This window comes from Belonocnema kinseyi, chromosome 1 (assembly GCF_010883055.1).
Source record: "Belonocnema kinseyi isolate 2016_QV_RU_SX_M_011 chromosome 1, B_treatae_v1, whole genome shotgun sequence".
NCBI lineage: Eukaryota > Metazoa > Arthropoda > Insecta > Hymenoptera > Cynipidae > Belonocnema > Belonocnema kinseyi.
In genome coordinates, this window is record NC_046657.1 from 96,486,705 (window position 1) to 96,512,762 (window position 26,058).

At 31.6% G+C, this 26,058-nt stretch overlaps 1 protein-coding gene across 2 annotated transcripts in view; it reads right to left on the reverse strand.

Moving 5' to 3' along the window:
* Window positions 1-223: 223 nt before the first annotated feature.
* The window catches only part of LOC117180487 (active breakpoint cluster region-related protein), a 53,037-nt gene continuing 27,202 nt past the window's right edge, over window positions 224-26,058 (reverse strand). For both annotated transcript variants that reach the window (XM_033373060.1, XM_033373012.1), the window contains exons 5-12: window positions 24,182-24,361; window positions 23,883-24,098; window positions 23,674-23,793; window positions 19,269-19,513; window positions 13,907-14,451; window positions 10,443-10,722; window positions 10,177-10,348; window positions 224-3,337 (exon numbers count right to left, since the gene is read on the reverse strand). In XM_033373060.1, coding sequence (XP_033228951.1) covers window positions 2,915-3,337; window positions 10,177-10,348; window positions 10,443-10,722; window positions 13,907-14,451; window positions 19,269-19,513; window positions 23,674-23,793; window positions 23,883-24,098; window positions 24,182-24,361 — 2,181 coding nt within the window. In that variant the 3' untranslated portion in view covers window positions 224-2,914. The remainder of the gene's footprint in view (window positions 3,338-10,176; window positions 10,349-10,442; window positions 10,723-13,906; window positions 14,452-19,268; window positions 19,514-23,673; window positions 23,794-23,882; window positions 24,099-24,181; window positions 24,362-26,058) is intronic.

Below are 26,058 nucleotides of genomic sequence, written 5' to 3' on the forward strand. Positions count from 1 at the left end.
AGACCCGACTTGACATTCAAATATTCACTGTGGTCATTGGTCGTTCAACTAACACTGAATCGTTGTTCCTTCGCCGATTGAATCCTCTATCTGCGTATAAATTTTTAGGGTGGGGATAGAGCTTGGATCTTTCTCTCGTTTCGGAGAACCGACGTAGTAAATTTCGTTCGGGTCTCACAGACCCCCGTTTAGAGCACGAAGGTTAAAATTATAAAAAACGAGCTGAAAAGTTTATAAATTTAATATATTTGCGTACTAAAATGGTTTTTGGCAGTACATTCTTCTTTCCACGCACAAGCTGGTTCGTGATGCGCAATAACAATCGATACTTCCATCGCAGAAAATCAATAATATTATAATTAATAAAATAATATAATAATAATAATCATAATACATATACATTATACAATATATAATAATGCTCTAATAATGGGTAGTGATGTTATCTTTACATGTCAGAATGTACAGAAGGGGACGAACGTAATTTTTCTGCACCCGAAAATGTTCCGAGTGTGTGCGCCCAGTGGAAAAAATATCGAATGTAAATGGTTCATTACATATACAAAAGCTGGGTCACGCACATAACCACACACGCATGCACACATTCACACAGTATTATGCAGGTGCAGTCTTTCATACACTTGTAGAAAATCGTTAAAATGAGGGAAAACCCGTTTTCGAAACTATACTGTCATAATCCATCGTCTCAAGTGTCTCACAAGCTTTGCTTTAAATACGGATCTTATTCAGCACTGTTTTCATTTACTTTTGCAGAATTTTCATTATATTTATTTGGGTGAAAAATGCCAGCAATCATTTGTACTGCCAAATTGTACGGTGATAGGTGTGTACTTTATGCTAACACAGGGATGAATTTGAACAATTTTCTCTATCGGAATGTGCGTCTGCAGGATTGTTTCAGGTTGAAGACGATCATTTGTTACATCTCTAATTAAATGTAGTGTCCGATGGTTAAAATGTTGGTCCAATTCGCGCAGTTCCATGTTGATTAAAAGTCTACTGTCCATGCGTACGAGTAAAACGCTTGAAATATTTCTGCGCATGCTTATCGAAACATTTCAAGACTTTCTACGTATTGGTAATGGTTAAACTGCGATACGCTGTCTGGTGACAACAATAAGAACTAGAAAGAGTAGGTACTCTGCTATCGAAGTGCATGTGAAAAATGTAAATAAACCAGTAAAACGAACACTTTTATTTGATAAACGAAAATTTCCACCTATTGTCAACCTAATTATGGAGACATGAGTGCTCTTCTCTACTAAGAAGTCTAAAAGCCGAATCTTCTGTTCTGTTTTTGGCTATAATACCACAGCACGTAAAAATCCGGAGTTTTCACCACTTTCCAAAAACCGGTATGACAATTAAATATACAAAATAACTTGGACAAATATTTGGCAAACAGTTTTCAGCAAATATTATGAATAAACATTATTTATTAGCATAGAATTATACACACAAGATCAAACTTTGAGGTTAGGTAATAGACGAGATTTATAATACAGTTAAGATACATACGAATAAAGTTATATTTCCATAATAAAAAAAACTTGAAAATAATAAAACAATCAATTTAAAAAATAATACAAAAACATAAAATAGTCAAACATATTCTAGACTTACTTGTGTGAAACGAACAGTGCATTCTAAAAAAATATTTAAAAAATATTTCTTCTGTAGACTACTTCAATTTTATAGATTTATTCCAGATTTTTACGCGCTGTAGTATTATAGCCAAAAACAGAACGAAAAAATTCGGCTATTGGATTCCTTAGTAGAGAAGAGTACTCCTGTCTCCATAATTAGGTGGACAACAAGTGCAAATTTTCGTTTATCAAATTAAAATGTTCATTTAACTGGATTATTTACACTTTTCACTTGAGCTTTGATAGCAGAGTACCTACTCTTTCCAGTTATGATTTTTCCCCCTAGGTGGCGAAATGGTCAAAAACAATTCTCAATAATGAACATGCGCACTAAATAATTGCACATGCGCAGTAGAGATACAGACCCACTATTCAAATTTAAATATAAAATACTAAAAAACTAAATGTCAAACATTTTTCTGATGCTAAATTTTGCACCGAACATCATGCATAAGAGACAGTATTGCCTAACATAACTCAAGATTTAATCTCGGTTTTATAAAAATTACATTATATAGATTTTTCACCTAATGGTCATATTTCTAATTTCTCCAAACATTATTATTTTATTTTCGAGGTACGCAATAGCTAAAAAAATACCGACGGAGTCCTCTAGTAACATTTAACCAGAGACGGAAAAATCAGTCTTGAAGCGACGGGAAGCACGAAACGCACTTTTATCTAAACACGTTGAATTACAAAGGACCCGGGATTGCTTTCTACTCCTCGAAATTTTGTAAAGGTTCTATAAAAAGAGAGGTCACCGAGGATCTACGAGTACACGACGGGACAACAAGGGTTGATTTTTATCAGAAATATCTATGGGAACACGTGAGTGCAAAAAGTGTACATTTTCGAAGCGTCATCGGCTATACCTCTCGGATAAGAGTCATCTCTTTTTTTCTTTTCATCTTCTCGTATAAAAAAGTTGAATTTCATTCCCCCCAGCAAAAAGACCGACGTGGCAAGCACGCCTAAATACAATCGCAAAGTATAAAATATATCACTTTCTGCTACGCTTCTTACGAGTGTGGATTACTACATATTCAATGCGGATTTTTACATAATCAATGTGAATTGTTTCCAAATATTGAGGTCATTGAATTTGCAGAGTCCACAGAAATCTGGTTAACTTTGAATATAGAATCTTCGACGCTAATAAACGCCATAAGCATTTGCAGTGGGATTTCTTCAGGGTAATTGCAAGTTAAAAGTACGTAAATGATTGATCTGTACGAAGCTCTCGACTAGAGTGATTGATTGCTTTGTTGCGTTTGCAACTGCATTTGCAAAAAACAATAGAGAATCCCGGCCTGCGCCATCACGTCGACGGTGCCGGCAGCGAGAGGATCTCTGCTTTTTTGGTCGGTTCGGTTGCTGGTCCCAGGACGCAACAAAGTGGGACCAAAGACGGTTGCTAGATTATGCAGGGACATTTTGTTTTGGCCTTCGTGCTTATTGATGCGAATTAAATGAGCTAGGAGAAAGTCGATGACGGCTTTGTTGACTGCAGGCAGGCCTTCGTAAACTCTGCGCAATGCCGTATTTCTCGAGATCTCTCCGGTCTGAAAAGCTTCTAAAAATGCCGGATAGAGGGCGTCAGTGAAGAGAGCCTCAGGCATTTCTCGTAAATAGAGCTTCAAGACTCCGGTTACAGAGTGCACGTCCACCTGAAAGGACAAAAAAAACAACGTAAATGATGTTTTTCAGAACAATCAGATCACTTTGCAGCATGCAAGTTTCACGAGATCTAATTGTAAGATCAATTTAAAAAAAAAATTAATTAAATTAATTTAAAAAAATTAATAAAAAAAAATTAGAATTTAAAAAATCGCATTTTCTGTCTTTATTAATAATAATTACATTACTTAAATTTCGCGGGAAAATATGTCGCTTCAAATTGGAAAGGGCTCGTAATTTAATTGGAAAAAGAAGTCAAAGTAATAGAAAACATCTATTCGCATTATTCAGGGTTGCTAAAATATCCCAATTTCTAAATTCTTCTATATATAAAACCAGCCATACATCTAGATGATTAATACACTTTTTATTTGAGTTTTCAAATTAAAAAAATATATATGTGGTTCGATTTCCAGCGGAGCGAATGAGAAGATATTGTTTCAGAAATAAATGAATTTAAAAATGTTTTAATTCATAGATCCATCTAGTCTAAGAAAACCTAAAAATTTCCTGATGATCATACAGATTTCTTCAAAAATGTGAATTGTAACAACAGGTTAAAATAATACGTGTATTTCCGAAAAAAAATTTCTTACATTCTTCCCTGTAGCTTAAACGAAAAACACCCGACTCGCAACTGGAAATTCTGCGGTTCAGTTCCCAGCGGAGGGAAGTAGAAGATCTTTTTCAGAAAATATTAAATAAAAAAAATGTTTAATGCAAAGCTCCATCTAGTCTAAAAAGACGTTAAGAATTTCTGCTATTCTCTTATGAAAAAACCGATTCCTTGTAAAATCTTCAACACAAAATATTAATTTTTAACTAAACAGTTAGTTGAATTTTCAACCCAAAAGAATGATTTTCTATAACAAAAAAAAGACTCATTTTCAACCAAAATAAGAAGAATTTTCAACAAAATAATTCAATTTTAAACCCAAAAGATGAATTTTCTACCAAAAAGAAACAGTTTGAATAAAATATATAAATTTTCAATCAACAAAGATAAATTTACAAATAAAAACTGGAATAGTTATATTTGCAGTTAGAAAAGAAAATGTTTAAAAAAACAAAGTTTTCAGCAAAATTGATTATTTTCAACGAAAAATATAAATTTAAAGCAAAAAATGAAATAGTTAAAGCTTCAGTTAAAAAAAATTATAATAATTTTTAACTAAAAAGAAAGGGATTTTCAACCAAAGAAATGAATTCTTAACAAAAAATTGAATAGTTAAATTTTCTACAAAACACAACATTTTTTAGCAAAAAATTTTAGATTTCTATCCAAAAAGGTTAATTATCCACAAAAAAAGGAATTTTTAACTAAAATGATCATTCCTAAACTTAAAAATTTAATTTTTAACCAAATACATGAATTTTCAACCTAAAAGATAAATTTCCTACCAAAAATAAAATAATAAAATTTTCAGTTAGTAAAATAAATTTTCAGCAAAATAGATAAATTTTCAACCACAGAAATTAATTTTTAACCAAACAGATAAATTTTCAACTAAAAATAGGATAATTAATTTATCAGTAAAAAACTCAATTTTCAATAATATCAACGTCAATTTTTGATGAAATAGTATAATTTTCATCCAAGAACATTACATTCCTATTAAAAGTATAAATTTTCTACAAAAAATGGAGCAGTCACATTTTCAATTAAAACATTATTTCTAAGGAAAAAAACAAACTAATTTTCAACCAAAAAGATCAATTTTCTACCACAAATATTAATTTTTTACCGAAATACACGAATTTTTAACAAAATAGTTGTACTTCCAACTAAGTAGTTGAATTTTCAACCAAAAAGAATTTTAATCTTATACCAAAAATAGTTCAACTCAACCAAAAAAGGTGACTTTTCAATAAACTATTAGCGATTTTTAACCACAATAAAATTAACATCAACTTTAATTTTTCGAAAATTCCCTAACTCTATCAGGTTTTCCCTGACATTCCTTGACTTTTTGGAATTACCTGAACTGTAGCAACTACGTAATCAAAAAAATATATGAAAAAGCCACCGAACGCGTCCACGGGTTGCGGATAGAGGGTCCGTGTACCAAGGGTTTCTGTTGAATATGGTTACAAAAATAAACAAGCAATCGCGGACAATTATCCAGGGGTAGTCCCGAAGGAATTAACTCCCAAGCGGAGGTAGGAAAACCGTGCCGAAAGCTGAATAGCACCTGGGTGAGGTGTCTAAAACGGTGACTCTGGGATACCCAGCGACCTCTCAGAGTACGCAGCCTTATCCTTGCATGCGGGGCTCTACAAGGATGGACGAACCCCTTTCCCTAGCTTCTCGTGGGAACAACAATGACAACACCAAACATAGTTGTAGTAAGTAAGGTTCAAAACAACAGAACGCGTAGGGCTCCCGACAATAGGTCGGCCAAAAATGCCGACCACTCTAGATCTGGGGGAGCCAATGAAAATGGATTCAATGCGATGGATCGGCGGAATCTCGGGACCTTTAGGTGGACGGAGCGACTAAATCACGACTTGCTAGAGTGCTACGATGCGAGTGTGGCCCCTGAACGGGGTTACATGGCACGGCTGCATGCTCTGTAGTGCGAGAAACACCCGGAGCTATCGCACTTTTCGCAGCAACGTCTGCGAAACCATGCTGAACTACTCCCTAAAAGGGGCCATGTAAGCGGAACGCCTACTCTACCACAGCTAGAATAAGCTGGCAACAGCGAAAGAGAAGCGACACTAAGACCAACCGCAGGCAGGCATCCAATAGAGGAAGAGCGATGCTTTATGACCCAGAGAAACATCAACACCAAGGTTTCTCTCAAGCCTAAAGATCTGGCTGAAATGGAAGACCAAAAGACGAATGCATCAACTTGCCATTAAGATAGGCTGGGCAAGACAGTACGCGTCCCGCATTCAGTGTGTGATTGACTACATCACATCTGGCAGCAATTTTACCATTAAGGTTCGAAAGTTCGCGCGCGAACTTCGGACCCGTTATCACACACTTAACAAGTAAAAGCTGCTGACCATCAGACAGCATATTATTGAGAGAATGCGGATACTATCTGACGCTAAGAGAAGTCTAGAGCGGAGGGAGAGGTGGGTCAGAAAAAATCAACAGTTTTTCTCTGACCCATCTCGACTCTTCCAAGACCCTCCACTTACTGTAGACCACCCACCCAAACCAGAGGAGGTCGAAGTAGTTTGGAGAAAACTCTAGGAAGTGCAGCATAGACTGGACGAAGACTCAGAAAATATAAATAGCTTCAAGGAGCTGTGTGATGCCCTCATAACACCTGATCAAGAATACCCACCCATCACTACCGAGGAGGTGAAAAAAGTATTAAGAGGGATGAAGAACTATTCCGCACCGGGACCAGATTGTATCAAGACCTTCTGGTGGAAGAAGTTTCCTTCAACCCATCAGCATTTGGCCCGTATTTTCACCTCATATTTAAAGTCGGAAGAACCGATTCCGGAGTGGTTGGTGGAAGGGCGCACAATACTCCTGCCGAAAATAGGCAACTTATCTGACCTGAAGAACTACAGGCCAATAACTTGTCTGAACACGATTTATAAGATATTCCCAGCTATCCTACATGATAGGATTGTTCGGGCAATTGAACCTGTGTGGCAAGAAATGTACGAACAACGAGGCTCAAAGAAAGGCGTAGCCGGATGTCGGGAGAACCTGCTCATCGATAGATGTGTCTGCAAAGATGCAGCATTCTACCAGCGTGACCTATCGATGGCCTGGATTGATTATCGGAAAGCTTTCGATTCGACCTCCGATAGACTTATCATCTGTCTTTTGGAAAGCTTAAAGGTTCATCCTCAAATCGTTAGGTGCATAGAGAGATTGATGCCGCTTTGGAAAACCATAATTACTATCTTATCTGGAAAAAATCGTGTGACAACTAACAAGGTCACCTTTCAAAGACGTGTCTTTCAGGGCGACACCATGAGCCCACTCCTCTTTTGCCTTACATGATTGCCACTATCTCTAGCACTTCGCCATTCCGACGGGTACTTGTGCGGAAAACCTGCAGATCTTAAGTACAAGGTCACTCATGTATTTTACATGGACAATCTTCAGATCTATGCTAAAAACAAAAAGCAACTACATCCAGCTCTAGGGATTGTCGAACGATATACTAAGGAAATTGGAATGGAATTTGGGTTTGACAAATGCGCAAAGGTTTATTTGAAGCCAGGAAAACTTAATGACATTCCTGAAGATCCTGAGCTCGTTGATAGAAGCGCTATACTACACCTTTGCGCTGGAGAGACTTATACATACCTACGCGTGCCACAGAGACACATTCATGATGTTACATCTATAAAGGATACTCTTCGAAGCAGATACAAACGTCTCATCCGGCAAATTTGGTCTTCCGAACTGTCGGCGAGGAACAAAGTATCTGCAACGAACATGCTTGCCGTCCCGGTAGTACTCTATTCATTTGGAGTAGTTCCATGGACGAAGAACAAGCTCAGATCTCTTGACATCGGGAGAAGAAAGGTTATGCACATGAACGAAAGCATGCATCTTAAGTCTTCTGTTCTGCGACTGTACATCGAACGCCGTCAAGGTGGTCGCGGAATATTAAGTCTTGAATGTCTTCACAACAGGATTATTCTGGGTACAACACATAGAGTCGCAAATGGAAGAGACCCTCTTCTTAAAATGGTCAGGAATCACGAAGAAGTGGGCAAACAAGCGTTTCTGTATAAAGCAGTGTAGGAGGCTGCTGAAACACTTGGACTTAACTTCTGTATTAGGAGTGAGCAAAATGCATCAAATCTAATCTATCTCGAGTACTCACTCCTGAAAGCTCGGATTAAGAAAGCACAAGAGAAAAATTTTCGTGAACAGCTCCTCGATAAGAGGATGCACGGTATCTTCCACAGAAATGTGAAGGATCAGTCAATGTCATGTGAGTTAAAGTTTGCTTTCCTTAAATCACCCGGATTAAAGTCTGGCACGGAAGGTTTCATTTTGTCATGCCAAGACGGTGTCATTTCCACCTTAACATACCGTCGCCACATTTTGAGCCAAGACATTCCCGATGATAGCTGCAGGGCGTGCCATGCACATCCCGAGCATTTAGCTCACATTCTATCTAGTTGTCCAACTCATGCGGGAACGACCTACATCCAAAGGCACAATGCGGCACTAAGAGTGCTTTATGACCACCTCTGTCACTCCTACGCCATTAACCTTAATATCACTCCTCTAAACGCTCCTAGGAAAATCGAGTCAATTGTCGAGAATGGGAAGTGCCGCATATACTGGAACTTTATATTCTCGACAATTGTTTCTGTTGCACACTCAAGGCCAGACATGGTTCTTCTTGACTTCGAGAAGCGAACCATGTTCGTTATCGAATTTTCGGCACCAGCTGACAAAAACATCATAGCCAAGGAGAATGGAAAGAAAGAGAGGTGTAGACACCTTATAAGGAAGTTGCAACGATTGTACCTTGAATATTCTGTTAAACTAATTGTCCTTATCAACGGCGCTCTTGGAGGTGCCAAGCTTTCACTTGCTAATGGCCTAAAAAGCATCCCTGCGTGTCAACAATATGCTAAAACACTTGCGGGAAAAATGGAGAAGGCGGTTGTCCTTGGGTCGCTCCGTGTTCTTAGGGTGCACGAGGCTTTTGCTGGATCGTCGTATTGATTCCTTTACAGACTGTAACCACCTATCTCACGGTCGTGAGATGTGATTGTGGCTGAAATTTTACCGCGATTTCGCTGAGAGCGGGTGCAATTTTTCAGATTAGCACCCGCTCCTGGTGACATCCTGCGGTTGTCCTTATGACAAATTTTTAATATATGCTTGAAATTCTTTTAAATGCTCTATAAATTTAGGGGAATCTGTATTATCATCAAAGGTAGTTATCATCGTTCAGTGTAGATCTCATTTCACAATTCGTGAAAATAAAAATCAATACTATCCATCAAGTTAACTCTTCAAATAATAGAAAATACTTAACTTCATTACTGAATAGATTGAAAATAAATTTGTTTAGCAATTTTTTTAGGATTTGTATTTTACATTAATAATTTGCAAGTAACATATTCCTTTTAAATCTTTTACCATCACTGTTTTCGAAATTTGTACATAAGAAACATTCACAAGTAATAATAAAATAGTTTCCTGCTTTTTATAAAAAATGTATCTTTCAAATCAAAGAGTAGATAATTTACAAATTTTGTATTAGCGTGGTAAAACCATAACATTCCTAACTTCAAAATAAATGCTTACTTATAAATGCATTTATAGCGGAAATTGCAATCCCCTTGAATTGAAAAAAATCAAATAAAAAGTAGTTGAAAGCATAGCGTTTCTTTGCCTTTATTAAGAGTTTTTATTTAAGCAAAAAATGTTCACTTGTTTTTTGCTCCAATAGAAAATGTTACGTTTGATTAATATAAAACATCAATCTTTTACATAACATTATGTTTATTCTTGTCAGCAAACCTTAAAACGTGTTTTCACGTCCTGCATAAAATTTCAAAAACTGTAGATATGACTTTTGAATTTGGGACGGCAGTATAATAAATGTAACACCTGACTTGATATAACATGTATTTCTTAAAAGAGATTCTTCTTTCGCTTAAACAGCTCAATTGGAAAAGCACCCGACCGGAAATCAGAAGTTCTGTGGTTCGATTCCCAGTGGAGCGAAGTGAGATTTTTTTCAGACAAAATTTAAATTTGATGCTCTATAAATGCTCTGATCGAGCTTAAATATGGAGCATATTCTCTAGAGCATTTTGCTCAACGTAAATTCTTGGACACTTAATAACTCTAACTGAACGTTGCCAGTGTTCTTACCTCCTTCAACAGTTGTTCAGCCTCGTAAGAATTGCTTTCGAAAGATTTCCGCAGCTTCGCCAAATCGGAAGCAGAGCCGGAAACACGATAAAGACCAACTTCGCCAACACCTCGCCTCTCGACTTCTCTGACGCAAGCTGTTACAATGAAAGGCACATCTCGCTTTTCCCGCCTTGAGAACATAAAATTATCCACAATCAATAACGAGTCTCTCTTAATCGAAAGATATTCCTAAAGCTAAATTGGTAGACTATGTTGCATCTTACTTGCAGACTTGCTGTATTTTGGCTCCAAAGAGACCTTGAGGTTTTGCAGAAGGTACTCTCCTTAAGGTAACTTCACTCGGTACGAATTTAAGTGACGCGTCAAGTGTCGCAGGGCCCAAATTCATTGCCTTGTTTACCTGGTCGACCTGATCCTCCAGAAGCCAAGATCTGCTCAAACGCTGGGTACATTTTCCTCGCAGGACCGATCGGCCTCCACATTCTTCGTAAAGAAGAATTCTCAGATTTTGGCTTCCCTCGAGTTCCACGACGAAAGTTTCACCTAAAAATGGCGATTAATTGTTTTTTCGCATGTTTATATTCTCCCAAAGGAGATCATTAGGAATGACACCCTTTAGTTCACTTTCCTTCCCGAATTATCCAATTTACTCCTGCATAACCAATATATAACTAAAATCCCCTACCGGTTGCAGTGGGGGGGGGGGATAAAACGGAGATAACCAAAACTCTTGAGCGCAGTCGGTTAGGGGATGTCCAACACAGGTCACAGTGACAACACGACAAAGTGAGAATTCTGAAGGGTCACCCTTCGAACACTCAGAGGTGCCGGAGCCCTTGTGAGATCTTCGTTAAATCTTTGTGAACTCTATGTGAATTCTTTAGAAATCTTTGCGAAAACTTTGAAATATTTGGTAATATTTGTGATATTATTGAAATCTTTGAGAAATTATTAAAATCTTTGTGAAGTCTTTTAGATGTTTGTTGAATCTTTGAAAAATATCTGAAATCTTTGCGAAATATTTGAAATTTTTGTGAAGTCTTTTTAAATTATTTAAAAATCTTTGCGAAATATTTGAAATATTTTTTTTAATATTCGGTAATATTTGTGACATTATTGAAATATTTAAGAAATTATTGATATCTTTGTGAAGTCTTTTAAATATATACGAAATCTTTGTAGAATCATTAGGAAATCATTGAGATCTTTGTTCAATCATTGAGATCTTTGTTCAATCATTAAAAACTATCTGAAATCTTTGCGAAATATTTGAAATCTTTGTGAAGTCATTCTGAAATCTTTTAAATTACTTAAAAATCATTGTGAAATATTCAATAAAATTTATGATTTTTTTTTAAGTTTGTGAAATCTTTGAGAAATGAATGCATTCTGTTTGAAGCCTTTTAAATCTATCCAAAAGCTTTGTTAAATTAATTAAATATTTGTGAAGTCTTTCTGAACTCTGTGTGAATTCTTTAAAAATCGTTGCGAAATATTTTTACTAATATTCGGTAATATTTGTGATATTATTGAAATATTTAAGAAATTATTGATATCTTTGTGAAGTCTTTTAAATCTATTCGAAATCTTTGTGGAATTATTAGGAAATCATTGAGATCTTTGTTCAATCTTTAAAAACTATCTGAAGTCTTTGCGAAATCTTTTTTAAGTCATTCTGAAATCCTTTTAAATAATTTAAAAATCATTGTGAACTATTCGATATAATTTATAAATTTTTTCCATGTTTGTGAAATCTTTGAGAAATGAACGTATTCTGTTTGAAGCCTTTTAAATCTATCCAAAATCTTTTTTAAATTAATTAAATATTTGTGAAGTATTTCTGAACTCTGTGCGAATTCTTTAAAAATCTTTGCGAAATATTTGAAATATTAAAAAAATATTCGGTAATCTTTGGAAAATCTTTAAAAATGTTTAAAAAATTTTCAGTAATATTTGAGAAATTATTGATATCTTTGTGAAGTCTTTTTAATCTATATGAAACCTTTGAAATCTTTGTGATGTCATTATAAATTAATTATTGAAATATTCGTTCAATCTTTGAAAACTATCTGAAATCTTTGTGAAGTCTTTCTGAATTCTTTATAAATTGTTTGAAAAATAATTGTGAAATATTAGATAAAATCTGTGAAATTTTTTTAATATTTGTGAAATCTTTGAGAAATGAATGTATTCTGTTTGAAGCCTTTTAAATTTATCCGAAATCTTTGCGAAATTATTGAAATCTTTGTGAAATCATTGAAAATAATATTTGAAGTCTTTTATGTCTATACGAAATATTTGTGAAGTGATTAGAAAACCATTGAAATCTTTGCTCAATCTTTTTAATCCATCTAAAATCTTTTAAATCTGTTTGAAATCTTTGAAATATTTATGAAACATTCGGTAATATTTGGGAAATGAATGAAATCTTTGGAAAATATTTATGAAATCTTTAGAAATGTAGCAAAATATTTGGGAAATATTTGCTACAAGTTATGAAATTCTTGAAGTCTTTGTGAAATCATTGAAAAATGATTCAAGTCTTTGTTAAATCTTTTAAATCTATCTGAAATCTTTGAAATCTTTGTGATATCTTTGCAAAATCTTTTAAATCTTTTTGAAATATTCGGTTATATTTAGGAAATTAATGCAATCTTTGTGAAATCATCGTAATCTTTGGAAAACCTTTGTGAAATCATTAAAAATGTTGGGAAATATTTAAAATATTTGTGAAATTCTTAAAGTCTTTATGAAATCATTGAGAAATGATTGAAGTCTCTGTGAAGTCTTTTAAATCCATCAAAAATCTTTGTAAAATTTTTGAGAACTGGTTGCAGTCTGAGTGAAGTCTTTTATGTATATAGGAAATCATTAGAAAACCATTGAAATCTTTGTTGAATCTTTTAAATCTATCTGAAATCTTCGCAAAATATTTTAAATCTTTGTGAAATCTTTGTAAAATATTTCCGAAATCTTTGAAATATTTTTTAAATATTCGGTAATTTTTGGGAAACTAATTAAATCTTTGTGACATCATCGTAATCTTTCGAAAATCTTTAAAAATGTCGCGAAATATTTAAAATATTCGGAAATATTTGTCAAATTATTGAAATCTTTGTGAAGTATTTTTAAAATATCCGAAATCTTTTTGAATCGTTGTGAAATTATTAAAAAATATTCGGTCATATTTATGAAATGATTGAAATCCTTCTGCAAATCTTTGAGGAATAATTTAAATCTTTGTGAGGTCTTTTAAGTCTATAAGAAATTTTTGGTAAATTATTCGGAAATCATTGAAATCTTTATTTAATCTTGAAAATCAATCTCAAATCTTTGTGAGATAATAGAAGTCCTTGTGAAATATTTTAAACCTATCAGAAATCTTGGAAATCTTTGTGAAATCATTATGAAATCTTTGAAAAATTATTGCAATCTTTGTAAAATTTTTTTAATCTATCCGAAATATTTGCGAAACCTTTTGAAATCTGTAGTTCATAAGAAATCGTGTTCAATTTATACATAGTATAATATTACTATACCATGTCCAAATTGTAGCATTCAATATTATAAGTCTATGCCCCCCCCCCCAGAAAAAAGACTCCACCGCTTCTGCGAACACTAATCGCGAACGGCTGTAATTATAATTCGAGATCTCGACAAATCGAGAATCACAACCCAGCTACTGCCGCCAAATAACAAATACTACATTTTACTGCGTATCACTTACCCCACGTTGGTGCTTGTCCTCTAGCAACTCGACTCCTCGCGCGCTTAAAGTAATGCCCGTAGCTGTCGACTTCTACGATGATGAAGAGATCACCCGATCTATCAAGACCCGGCGGCGTGAGTCCCAAAAGAGTAAGATGAAGATCGCCAAGCAGAAGACTCTCGTCTCGTCTGGACCGAAGCAAATAGCTTCCCATGTCCGTTTGAAGATAAGTTCTGCAGGCAGTTACCCAAGCCTGGAGTTCGTACATTGAAAGAGGAAGTGATCCTGGCGGTTGTCCACCCTGCTGTAAAGCCTCCACTGCCTCGATCCATTGCGAGCGTTCAAACTCACTCGATAAGAAGAAGGTGTACGAATTCTGCACCCTGTTCTGACTCTTGTGAGAGACTCGCAATACCAAATTCGGCGAAGCTAACACCAGTTGAGCCTCCAGTTCTGCCAGTTTCTTCCTATTTTTGTCGGCTCCTCTACTACCTAAGCGAATTCGCTTCTCGTCGTTACGCTCCTCCCAGAGAATTTGGTCCCTAACTGTGCAGGCTTGTGATCTGAAAAGAGAGCTGAGTTATTGTACTGCTGTTTCATGGTTGTCCGGTTAGGCCGTCGCACAGTGATAAATATGGGAAACAATTCGAGCCACGCGAGGATTTTAATCGAGTGATAAAGATTCTTTAAAAATTCTTTTCTAAAAATGTTATTTTTAATATTTCCAGTGAGAGAATTTTTATAACTACCTGTATACTTTTTGTAATTACCCATGAAACGGCTTAATTTAATCAAAATCCTAACATGCTGGAGTCATTGTGAGGATGGATTCGTATTCAGTGACCCAAAAACCATATAGTACACCTAGTCATCTTTATGTAGGCTCCCGAAAATATTTTATCGTCCTGCGTGATTTTCGAACAATTTCCACTGATGTTGAGGAAAGCCGTTTCATGGTTAATTAAAGAAAGTATATGGGTAGTTATAAAAATTCTATCACTGGAAATAATAAATATAACATTTTTAGAGAAGAATTAAAAAAAAATATATCATTCAATTAAAATCCTCGCGTAGCTCGAATTGTTTCCCATATTTATCACTGTGCGTCGTGTCAGCCCGACCTCACATTCCGAATATTAACTGCTCGATCGACAAAATTCTGAATGAATTATATTTGTGGAATTTACAAGAGATTTTGAGAGCAGAGAAGGGACAGATTTATGATGGGGAACTAAAGTAATTTATTTGGGACTAAGTAAAAAAGAGTTATACGGAAATTAAAGATGCGTAGTAGAATTTTACGGATTTTTAACTACATCTTCAAAATTCCATGATTTTTCCTTGACTAATTTTTCATTTTCCTTGATCATCATTAATATTCAAATACCAGCATTTTAATCTTGTAATATTTTTTAATATAGAATCTTTTACAAATGGAATAAAACAGTATTTCAGATACAAATTTAAAATGTTCAAATTTATTAAATTACTTTAAACAAAAAAATGTCTTTTCTACTATAAAAATGACATTTTAACCAAATAATTAAATTTTAAACATAATAGTTGAATTTTCAAACTAAAAAGATAAATTTCCAATACAAAAGTTTCATAATTTATATTTTAATAAAAGTTGATTCAATATATAAAACAAAGAACTTTCAGACCAAAAAGAGAAATTTTCAACAAATAAAGATTTTTCACTAAGTAAAGAAATAAAAGTTTATCTCAATTGTTGAACCTTCAAGCCAAAAGAGGAATTTTCTCTGCAAAAATTAAAATTTGGAACAAAAAATATGACTTTTCGACAAAAAATTAATTTTTCACGAAACTGATGCATTTTTATATAACAAAAATGAATTTCCAAATCAAGGAAATTATTTTTATAGCAAAAAAGGAGAATTTTCAACTAAAAAGATCAATTTAAAAAAAAGAAAAGTTATATTTTCAGTTAAAAAATTAATTTTAAACAAAAAAGGCTTTTCCACTAAACAGTTGAATTTGTAACCAGACATAAGCCTTAATTAAAAAAAAAATACATTTTTAACAACGTAGTTTAAGTTTTATCCAAATAATTAAATTTTCAACTAAAAATGATTTCTTAACAAAGTGATTCAGCAAAATCTTTCAAACAAAATAGGTGAATACTCAAGCAAATAAGATTAATTTTTAAACAGAAAGTTGCGTTTTCATAAAGAAAAATTATACTTCTAATAAAACAGATGAATTTTTTTTACCAAAAAAATCAATTAAAAAAAATTGTTAAATTTTCCGTTAAAAAATATTTCAGTTGACTTTTCTGAATAAAAATATGAATTTTTTAAAAAGAAATAAGTTTCTACGAAAAAAATTGAATTTTTTTCAAATAAAAAGAATAAATTTTTAATAAAATGTTAAATTGTCTACCAAATAGTTGCATTTTTACATAAGAAAGATGAAAATAGCACTAAATTTTACGATTTTTTAAATAATTTTTTTTAAGTTGAACTTTCATACAGAACATATATCAGTTAACTTTTCAACCAAAAAACAAAAAATTTAAATAAAAACTAAATTGTCTACGAAATAGTTCAATTTTCAACCAAACACCTGCATTTTTATCCAAGAAAGATAAAATTTTTCTTAAAACAGATCAATTTTGAATAATAATAAAAAAATTGCAAAGAAAGTTGAATTCTCAGTCAGAAAAAATTTCAGTTATTTTTTTCAACAGAAAAATATTAAATTTAAACAAAAAGTACATTTTCAGGAAAACAGCAGACTTTTCAATCGAAAAGTATGAGTTTTCAACGAAATTGTTGAATTTTCAACCGAACAGTTGCATTTTTATTTAAGAAAGATGAAATTTCTCCTAAAACAGATGAATTGAAAAACAAACTTTAAAAAATAGTTCCATTTTTATCCAAAAAATATTTCAGATCACTTTTCAACACCAAAGTGAGAATTGTAAACAATAAGTTAATTTTCTGATAGTCGAATTTTTAACCAAAAAGTTGCACTTCTGTCCAGGAAAAATGAAAATTCTACTAAAAATTTCAGAAAAAATAGTTTTCATTCAAAACAGATTTCAGTTAACTTATCAACAACAAAATATGAATTTTAATCAGAAGGTTAATATTCGACGAATGGTGGAATTTATAACTAAAAAGATGAACTTCAGGAGAAAGTTTATGCGAATATGCAAAAAATACGTACATACAGAGAAGGGATTGAGGATCGTTTTTATGGTGTTAAATGTTTCGAATTACAGAAACCATTTTTTTTCTTTTGCAATTTTAAAAATCTAGGACTATACAAGCATTCTTTAGTGCCTTTTATCTAATTTCACAAATTTGCAACTCTATGTCTAGAGTTCTTAAATTCCCGAGAATTGAAGTTCAGGTTATACAGAATTTAAGAGAATTTAAGAATTTATGATTTTTAACACTATTTTTATTGTTCAGGTTATATCAGCGGTTAAATATAAATTATTTTCTAGCTCAGACATATTCAGGAATTACAGTGTTTCATATACAAATTTAAAATTTTCAATTGTATTCATTTATTTAAAAAAAATGTTGTTCTACTTTAAAAGATAACTCTTGAACAAAATACTGGAATTTTCAACAAAATAATTGAATTTTTAACATAATAATTAAATATTGAACCTAAAATGAAAAATTAACAACGAAAAAGTGTCAGTTTATATTTTAATATAAAAAGAATTAAATTTATACAAAAAAAAAGAAAATAATTTTAAAACCAAAACAACGAATTTTCAACAAATAAAGATTTTTTACTCAAAAAATAAATAAAAGTTTATCTAAGTTATTGAACCTTCAACCCAGAAGACAAATTTTCTTTATAAAAATTCAATTTTCAAACAAAAAATATGACTGTTCAACAAAAAATTAATTTCACACGAAACTGACGCATTTTTACGCAAAAAAAAAGAACATTTCAAACTAGAAAATAATGTTTTTACAACAAAAAACGGGAATTTTTTAATAAAAAATATCAATCTTAAAAAATTGAAAAGTTCCATTTTCTGCTAAAAAATGAATTCTAAAAAAAAAGAAGTATTTCCCATTAAACAGTTTAATTTTCAACCAGACATAAGCTTTCTATCAAAAAATTTCACAATGTAGTTACACTTTGACCCAAGTAGTTGATTTTTCAATTAAAAATATTAATTTATAACAAGATAATTATACTTTTAATCAACCAGATAACTTTTCAACTTAAAATATAAATCTTTAAGGAAAAAAGTAATTTCTTAACAAAGCGATTCAACCAAATGTTTTAAACAAATTAGTTGAATTATCAAGCATCTAGTTGCGGTTTTATAAAAAAATATGACATTTATCTTAAAGAATAAGAATTTTTTATTACAAAAAAAGTTAAGTTTTCATCTAAAAAAGATTCCAGTTAATTCAGTAACATCAAAAATTGAATTTTTGTGAAAAAAAATAAATTTCTATGGAAAAACATTGAATTTTCAATACAAAATATGAATTTTTAACAAAATAGTTCGATTCTCTACCAAATAGTTACATTTTTACCCAAAAAAGATCAATTTTGTACTAAAACAGATGAATTTGTAATAAAAAACAATTTTTTTTTATAAGTGGAACTTTCACCCAGAAAATATTTCAGTTCATTTTTCAACACCAAAATATAAATTTTAAACAAAAATTAAATTTTCTACGAAATAGTTAAGTTTTCAAGAAAATAGTATAATAGCTTAATTTCTAATCAAACAGTTGCATTTTTATCAAAAAAATAATTAATTTCTGCTAAAGCCGATAAGCTTTAAAATTAAAAAGATAAACTTTCAAAAAAATAGTTGAATTTTCAACCTAAAAGTTAACGAAAAAACGCAATTTTCTATTAATTAAAATAAATCCTGAAATTCTCATAAATACTCAATTTCAAAGTGTTTACATTGCAACACTTTAAACTCAAAACTTAAGTCTCTTTTGCTTATTTTTTTCAACTTTCAGCTCGATGTCTCCTTTCGTGTGGAAGTGATAGTTCAAAAAAATGTCGGCAAGGTAGGAATTCATAGAATTTTTTCCGTTATTTGGTTTGGGAGGGTTAAGATTTTCAAAGATGATGTAATTTTATCTTTTATAACTTCGTTAATCATGACTCTTATACGTTCTGTAAGATATGTTTCACTTTTATTTAACAAATCGCCGAGCTCACATGTTAGATTTCACTTCAAAAATTGTCATCAGTTTTTAAGAAAAAAAACGGTCTTGTAATTACTCTCGACATTTTGGAACTCTACTATATATAACTGTAATGAGTAGCCATAAATGCGGTGGAACTTCTTTTCGCAGTCCCAAGTTACGTAGAAACCTAACCCGACGCTATTTTAGACATCACTATAATAAATTACCTGAGAGCGACGACATTTGCGGGACTGTTTTCCCTAGGTTCGACTCCATCTTCTAGAACAGCGGCCTCCGCAACGGGGATATACCACTTCAATTCAAAGGTGAATTTATCTCGACCTGAGGCTTTGTACTTGGCACAGGCGATGACGTCGTTGAAAAGGAACAAATGTCGGAGTTTCCGATGACCATCGGCTAACTCCACGACAAAGGAGTTCTTCACGAGCCTCCTCTGCGCTCGATCGTGACTCTGGAATGCATTTAAGCAGAAACATGCAATGCGTAAAATCAAATACTTTTTTATGCCCTTGAACTATGTTAAACTTAAATTAATTCTGCATTATTTTGCAAAACATAAGAATTTGTTACCAGCTTCTGTACAAAATATAAGTTTTTGAATAAATATTGTATTTTATGGAACTAATCTAACAAAATCTTATAAACCCAAAATTTCTATTACAAAATCTAAGATTAAATCCAATTTAAAATTTGCTGTTGGTACATGCAAAAACATATGAAAGTCTAAAACACTTTTTTCGATAAAGACTTATTTTTAGTATGCAATAAATACATTAAACTTCACAAAAAAACCCGAAACACACTTTTATGCACAAATTAAAATGCATCTTTAAAATTCTACCTACTCTTTCTAGTTCTGATTTTTGGCACCGGATGGCGTATCGCAGTTTAACCGTTCTCAATTGGTATGTTCATTTCCAGTGAAATACATGGACATAAAGGCAATTTCAAATGAGCCAAAAGACAACGAAAACAAAGTTATTGGAAATGGTTAAACTGTGATACGCCATCTGGTGGCAAAAATGAAAACTAGAAAGAGTATGTACGATTTTAAAGATGAATTTTAATTTGTGCATAAAATTGTTTTTATGATTTTTGTGTGACGTTTGAAGACTATAAACCTAAATTAACTTCTTTCGAAGCAAAAAATGTACCCAAAGTAAGTTTTTATTAATTTATACATGAACTATTTACAATTTAAAAAATCTGAACTGAAAATTAGATTATAATTCGTATTTCAATTTCAATTGTCTTATATTCATATTCTTTCCATAATGGGAATACAATTTGTCGCTACACAAATTAAATAAAGTCAATTTAAGCTTATAATGCATTGAAACTTACATGTCATAGTCAAATAATGGTTGTTTTTGAGACAAACATTTTTGACAAAAATGTGTTTTTTCACTGTATAAGATAGAAATTCGATCTAAAATGCTTTGTTTTAAATACAAATTTATTTTTAGTATTCAATAATTGTTTTAAACTTGATAAAACAATCTTAAAAACACTTTTATGCACAAATTAAAATGCATGTTTCAAATACTACCTACTCTTTCTACTTCCCGTTTTCGGCACCTAATGGCGAAACGGTCGACCCAATAGATTCGTCACCATTGCATTTTATACATTGCATCACGTGTATTATCTTAGTTAAATAATTGTGTTTATCAGCAAATTAAAAACGTTAGAAGCTTTTCAATAATTATGAAAGATCTGAGGAGAAATGGTTTCGGTTTTATTTCCAAAGAATAGTTTTAAGTTTTAAAGATTTTAAAATGTGGGTTAAAAAATATGGAAGATTTAAGACCATTTTTTTTAATTTTTCAAGATATACAAATTTTTAAGTAAACTGAATTTTGGCAGGATCTGAAAAAAACTTCTTAAAATTCATGCGGAATTTTTAAATGACTGTTTTGTAAGGAATTTCAAGAGAAAATCAAAAAAGATCACAAAAAATTTTGAATTATTTCCTAACAATGTATAAAAAGTGTGAAAGATCTTAAGCAAAATTTTGCATTTTTGCCATATTACATAATTTTAGAAAAAAATTGAGTAAGTTTAAGAGATATTCAAATGTTTTGAAACTATTCAAAAATAATTAAAACTTGTGAAGATTTTTTAAGAATTTGGAAAGTTTCACGAAAATGAAAGACATTTTTTCAAGTTCCCATGAGAAATTAAAATAATTTTTTATTTTGAAAAATTAATTTCAAGAGATTGTTTAAAAAGATTTTAGAAGACTTCAAATATAGTCAAAGAATCAGAAAGATTTTTTAATTTTGCACAATAAACAAAAAAATGCAAGAAAAATTTGAATAATTTTTAGAAATTAGAAGTTTTAGAAGGTCTGACAAGATTAAAAAAAAGAATTTTTCTTATATTCGTGTGAAAATTTTAAATAATTTTTTTGTTTTGAAAAGTGAACTTTAAGAGATAATTAAAAATGGTTCAAAACATAAAAAATGATTTCCTAGAAATTCTAAAAATAGTTTCGAAGATTTGAAAGCAAAATGCTTCAATTTGGTAAGATTGCAAAATAAAAACGAACAAAAATAGGGTAAATTCAAGCAATATTTAGTAGAATTTAAAAGAATTTCGAAAGTTTTCAAGAGAGTAAACAAATTTTCTTAAAATTGTTGGGGAAATTTAGAAGATTGTAAAGTAATTTTTTAAAATTTGGAATGATATTTGAAATTTTGAGAAAAGGTGTCAGTTAAGAATATTTTCAGGAATTGTGACGTTTTAAATAGATTACAAATAATTGAAAGCTCGGAAACATTTTCGAAAATTTATCAAATATTTCTTAATTCCTTCCCAATTTTGAAAAGTTCTAAACATCTTTTAAAAGTACTCGAATTTTGCATAATATTTTGTAAAATCCTATATTATCAAAACATTTCTTTAAAAGCTTCTAGATTCTTTGTTGATAAGCCTGAAATATTTTAAAATCTTTGAAATATCTCAAGAACCTTATGAAAATTATATTTACATAAATTTAAAAACAAGTTGATGATACTTATTTTCTTGTTCTCAATTCTCAGAGTTTAAATTCAACATGGATTTATGATAGCACTTCGAAGAATAACTTTCGATTAATTTCAGTGTTGTGAAAGATGAAAAAATATTCGTTAATGGTCTTTTTTAAGAGTGATATACAAATATTAAAATATTTTAGCTTCGTTATAAAGTCTATTTGGTTAAAAAAATATCACATTTGAGAGTTCGTTATTTCATTGTAATAGAAAACAATATTTTAGGATTTATCATATTCCTTGTTTGTCATCTATAGATATAATAATTATATTTATTATATAGTAGCATTATATTTTAAAACGGCAATATAAGAAAAGTTAATTAGTTCTTCATGACTATATTTCAAAGTGTTTGAATATTCGGGACTAACGCAAAATAACGAAAAAATGAATAACAAAATCATAAATTAGCAAGAAAAAGAATTGCCTAAAATAATTATTAAATTATTAATTAATGATTAATTAGTTTGCCTTATTTATAATTCTATTGATAGCTCATAAATTCATAATCAATTAACTATGTTCAGCAGTTATAAATTTAGATAATTGAAATATTTGTGTGAATTTAAGAATTCGTTTATTTTACCAGTCGGTCTTTAAATGATGTGAATTTTAGTTTCGAATATTTTTAAATTCGGAAATTTTTTTTTTTGTCAATTAAAAATTTCGTCGTTATTTGAAATTTGGAAAATTTTATAATTTGATAATAATATATATTTTCGGCATTTTTTCTCATTCATTTGTGTATTTGTTATTTATTTTTAAATTATTTTTTATAAGTTCTGAATATTCATGCAATTTGTTTGTTTGAATTATGTCAATTATGCCGCGTTTTTCCTATGTTAAAGAAAATAATATGTAAGTACATAAGTCTCATTTACTACCTGACTCTACACTATGAAGAAAAAATTATTTCAAACGTGTTTTCATATTTATTTTGTAATTTTTATGCATTTTTCCTATTGTACTGCATGGTTTTGTAGAACAAAGTTGCTACTAGCGCCGCCCCACGGCCGTTTTCAACTCTCGTGACACATTTTTTGCATTGGACAGTGTAGCGAATGCACCCCCCCCCCCCCCCCCCCCCCCCCCTGTAAGAGAGCCATCTCCTGATATAAAATGAACGTGACAATACTAACCGATTTACAAACTAGAAAGTTGTCATCCACCTTCTTGCACTTCACTTTTCCAACAAATCGGGCTTAGAAAAATCAAGATTTTATAAGCTTTTAATTGTCTGTAAGAGTAATAACTATGGGTTATCGTAAAATATGATAAAAGATCAAAATTCGTCACTTTTTAGAGCATAGGGATCTAAATTATCAAGTGCACCGTTTATCACAATAATTGACCGATAAACAAAATTCTTTAACTAAGATAATACACGCGACGCAATGTATACAATTCAATGGTATCCCGCAGCCATTCGGCCATTTTACAATTGTACGGCCTAATGGAAATACTCTATAAAATACCGGAAAACATCAAACAAGTTTAACAGAGAATTTACTCTTTTAGAATTCTTGGCATCAAATTCAAATCAGCTTCCCCGAAAAATGTAATGAAACTGACATACCGGAAACATAGACTTTGTCTGTATGATGTTGAACTCGTCCAAGAAGTTCCTTGTCATAGCAAGGGCCTCCGAAAGTGGCGCGTGATCTGCATGATTTGGTGGGGTATGTTTAAGCAGATCCTGCAACCGATTTTAAAAAAAGAGATTAGCTCCATCATTCGCATCGCTCACAGATAATGCAAGTATAGACAACAAAAAATCGAGATTACATGAAGAACGAGGGCGTTCTTTTGGACGCGAGCCACCGGCTTGTGAAGCAGGTCCTCAAGAGATAAGCCTGGTCCCTTTGGAAATCCCTTCAGTCTAATGTCTCTTGTAATCTCGCCGAACTGGGCCGAGTGCGCAGAACATCTTCGAACGGTGTCCGTCGCCCTCGCGTAGTTGTGTAGAAATGCACCATAAATTCCTATATTACTTCCCATAACCTGAAATATTGTAAGATATTATAGGTACATTCGAGATAAAACTTCAATTGGATAAAACTGAAATATTTTCAAATCAAGGAAACCTTAAACTGCTCTCCAACGGTTGTTTTGCAGTCCCATTTTTCAATCTTCTTCCTCAGACCGTCTAAAAATGTCTGATGGAGGGCGTGAAGTTCAGGTATTTTGTAAAACATCGTGCCGAATTCTTCTTCGGAAATAACAGGTTGAGAGGTTGTCAGAGTCGCCCTAATTGCCTTCATGTACTGAAATATATAAAACCTCAGTAGGTAAAGATCTAATCTGATTGCTCAAACATATTTATTATCATTCCAAATTTCAGGTTCAAAAATTCCTTAGTGGCAGTGTGTCTACTCAAATCCTGGACAAAAAAATTCCCTGATGATTCATGGTTTTTTCCAGGTATAATTTTTCGCGAATTTATTATAAATAATATGTTTTTTAGTTTCTAGGAATTCATTTCATATTACAAGATGTTATTAAATATTTTATGACGACAGATTTTTTAAATAATTAAACAATACTAAAAACATAATTAATAATTTCTTGAATGCAGTGCATATTTAGTTAAAATAATAATATGGTTACTGTATTAAATTCGATTTAAACCGCTTAAAATTCTTAACTTTTACAGTAGAAATTTGGATATTTAAAAAGATAGATACATTTTTAACGAAACAGTTGAATTTTCAACCAAAACGTTTCTTCTTTTAAAAAAAATAAGAGTTAAAAAAAAAACATTAATTCTCAATCAAACATTTGAATTTTCAACAGAAAAATATCAAATTCCAAACAAATGGATGAATTATGGCTCCGGATTCTTATTCTTTGTTTTTGGCCTTTTGAACTAGAAAGAGTAGGTACAATTTTAAACATGTACTTTAATTTTTGCATAAAAGTGTTTTTACTATTGTTTTGTAAAGTATAAAACAATCATTAAATACTAAAAACAAATATTCATCAAAACAAATAGTTTTAGATAGAATTTCCATCTTATACAGTGAAAAAATACATTTTTATAAAATAGGTTTAAAAAAAAAAACAAACAATTATTTCATTATTTCATGTGAGTTTCAATGCATTTTCAGCTTAAATAAACTTCATATTAATGCATGTAGCAACAAATTTTATTCATATTATGTCAATAATGCGAATAATAGACGACTGGAATTTAAATACGAATTCTAACCTAGCTTTTAGATCAGATTTTTAAATAGTAAATTTTTAATATATAAATTAATAAAAATTTACTTGAGTTAATTTTTGCTTCAAAATAAGTCCATTTAAGTTTATAATCTTTGGAAAATCACAATAAAGAGAACAATAATTGTTTTTTTTTTAAATACTTTAAACTTCGCCAAAAAATTGTTCAAACATTTTTTATGCACAAATTAAGATGCATATTTAAAATCGTACCTATTACGTCTAGTTCTAATTTTAGTCACCAGGAGGCGATCGCAGTTCAACCATTCCTTGTAGAATTGGTCGCCGCTTTCGTGTAAGGGCATGTGACACAGCTAAATACCTATATTACCGACCTCACTTTTTCCGTTTACTGAATGTTTTTTGAACCTAAGAACTTTTTTTGTAAATAAAATATCGAGCTGAAACTTTGGGAAATGTATTAGAATACAATAAAGTACGTTTAGGTACTGCATTTTGGTAGGAACCTCACTGAAAATTATTTCATCTTTTTCCTGAACCTCAACATTTTTTGAACGTTCGAACTTTTTTTATACATAAAATATCGGTCTCGAACTTTAAGAAATGCAAGAGCCGAAAGAAAACTACGTTTAAGTACAAAGCTTAATAATAATAGATGTAAAAAAATATATTTCAACAATCAATTCCAACGGCATCAACCGGTAACGTTGTACGCGAAAATACGAACTCTCTAGAGCCTCGTCTAGTGGCCGCCAGGTTTCGTATTTTCGTGTACAAC